At 37.4% G+C, this 2,251-nt stretch overlaps 1 protein-coding gene across 1 annotated transcript in view; it reads left to right on the forward strand.

Moving 5' to 3' along the window:
- The first annotated feature begins 472 nt into the window (after positions 1-472).
- Positions 473-2,251, forward strand: part of LOC102597734 (uncharacterized) — a 4,258-nt gene continuing 2,479 nt past the window's right edge. The window contains exons 1-3 of the mRNA XM_006347481.2: positions 473-892; positions 1,249-1,364; positions 2,072-2,198. Coding sequence (XP_006347543.1) covers positions 596-892; positions 1,249-1,364; positions 2,072-2,198 — 540 coding nt within the window. The 5' untranslated portion in view covers positions 473-595. The remainder of the gene's footprint in view (positions 893-1,248; positions 1,365-2,071; positions 2,199-2,251) is intronic.

Consider the following 2,251-nt stretch of genomic DNA (forward strand, 5'->3'; position numbering starts at 1 on the left):
TACAGTGCACCTCATATTCGGGTAAACATTAAACCAACATATTTAGAATGGTAAGCTTTAAAGTTTTGTTTCTTTTTCTCTATCTTGTTTTTTGTGACACAATTTCTTTTTGACATGTGTAAACAAAATAATGCATTTTTCTATTTGGACTTGAGAATCAACGCCAAATGGAAGGGATTTCAAACCTTATGACCCAACAACCAAAAGTATGAAAATTGGGAAAAAAGAGAATTTAGTCATGACATAACTATGCGCGATTTTTTTTCTTACTACGTGCCTCACATATTAAAATACTATTGGAACGTTGAAAAGAGAAAGTGCTAGTGGAGCAAAAACGAGAAAGCAAAATTGTCTTGGGGAAAAAAGGAAAAAAGAAACAAATTCGGGGGGTGAAATGGGATAAAAGAGTAAAGTATTTTGTCATTTTGCTAAGATAAGGGTTTAAGGGAGAGAATGGGAATAAAAGAGAAATTTCACCTCGTTACGTTATCCACCCAACTCCCCGAAAAACCCCCTTTCTCCATTTGCATACCAAACTTTCATTTCAAACGGAGAGAAAAAGGGGCGGTGTGCGGCTGAAATTTTCTCAATTCCAATGGGTGAAGGAAAGCAAGGAGCTATGGTGGTTGAAATGCCGAATAGCAGCAATCAGAATCCAATAGCTCAGTTGCAGAACAAGTTTAAGGAATTGGAAATCGGCTTCAAAGGGTGGTTATCGAAGCAGTCAATTCCAGTTGAAGCTGCTGTCGTCACAGCAACTAGTGGACTACAGGGTGCTGCTATTGGTGGATTTATGGGAACACTTACACAGGATGTGTCTTCCTCTATGCCTACTCCTCCTGCTGGTGCTAATCTCAATCCCCAAGCCATGGCCTCTTTTCAACAAGCTCAGGTACTTTTCTTATTAGTATTAGTTTTATCTTTTCTAAGGTATTGCTCAAAAGTATTGTTGATAATTTATCTCTATTTTCGTGTTAGTAGGTTTTTTTCTCTAGAATTTAGGAGTTTATCATATTCTCATTTATTGTGTTTGTCTCGGATTCGCTAGAATTTTCTGCAGTCATGCATATAATCTCTGAACTATCAGAATAGATCATAAAGCTTAAATTTTTTTTATCTAATTTTTTGTCTTGTAAATGCATGTTGTTAAGCCAGAAAGTCAAGTTTAGTACTTCAAGGTGGAATCTTTAAGATTTGACAGGGCTAACTTATGATGGATAAGCAACGTAATTGAAATTTTGGTTTCAGGCTCTTGCAGGAGGTCCGTTGGTTCAGGCTCGGAATTTTGCTGTTATGACTGGTGTTAATGCTGGCATATCTTGTGTCTTGAAAAGAATTAGAGGCAAGGAAGATGTGCAGTCCAGGTAAGCCTGTTTTTACTGGATTCCTGGTTGACAAAATTTTCCAGTCAGTAATATAATCAGACGTATTTACTAAGTAAAGCAGCTAAGTAGTTAGTTGACCATTTCGATCTTAAGTCATTGATTTTGCTTAAGTTTTTGTTTATACACTTTGACGTTTCCTACTTGTTTGGGATTGAGTCATATTATTGTCTACACATTTTTGCATCCTCTATAGATTAGACATTCAGAAGCCAATCCACGTCTGCTATAGTAGTATAAATATGATTAAGAATAGGGATACCGTCTTTCCCTCTCCAGAAAGAGGACATGCTTTCCAAATTTGGTTCTCACTTAAGTATTACAGTAGCCTTACTCTTGTTAAAGTTCTTGCATCCATTTCCAATTGCACATTTAGCTTTCCTTCTTGACTAGGTAAAGCAAACCTGGTTTCAATTTATGCCTTTTACTGGAACCTACAAAGTTCTTTGCTGCATACACCTCTATGTTTATAACTTCTTCATTTTAAAACACCTAGCAGAGTGGATGTCTTGGATTAACACTTCAATGATAACAAATATCCCAACTGGACATCTGTTTTCTTTTTGAACCTTAAACTTTCATTTTTCCTTTTTGATCCATTTCCTCCTCCATCCACTCTTTCACAACCTCGTTGAGTTCACATTTGTTGTATCCTGTAGCTGTTGGAGATTAATAATTACTTTTTGCAGTATGGCAGCTGCCTTTGGTTCTGGAGCATTGTTTTCACTAGTTAGCGGCATGGGTGGCCCAAATCCAGTACCCAATGCTTTGACATCTGGGATTTTCTTTGCCCTTGTTCAAGGGGGACTGTTTGAGGTAATGTTGAAGTAAAATGGTATACAATGACGCACTCATCCCCCCCCCCCCCT

Source organism: Solanum tuberosum, unplaced genomic scaffold, assembly GCF_000226075.1.
Source record: "Solanum tuberosum cultivar DM 1-3 516 R44 unplaced genomic scaffold, SolTub_3.0 scf00093, whole genome shotgun sequence".
In the NCBI taxonomy this organism is placed as follows: domain Eukaryota; kingdom Viridiplantae; phylum Streptophyta; class Magnoliopsida; order Solanales; family Solanaceae; genus Solanum; species Solanum tuberosum.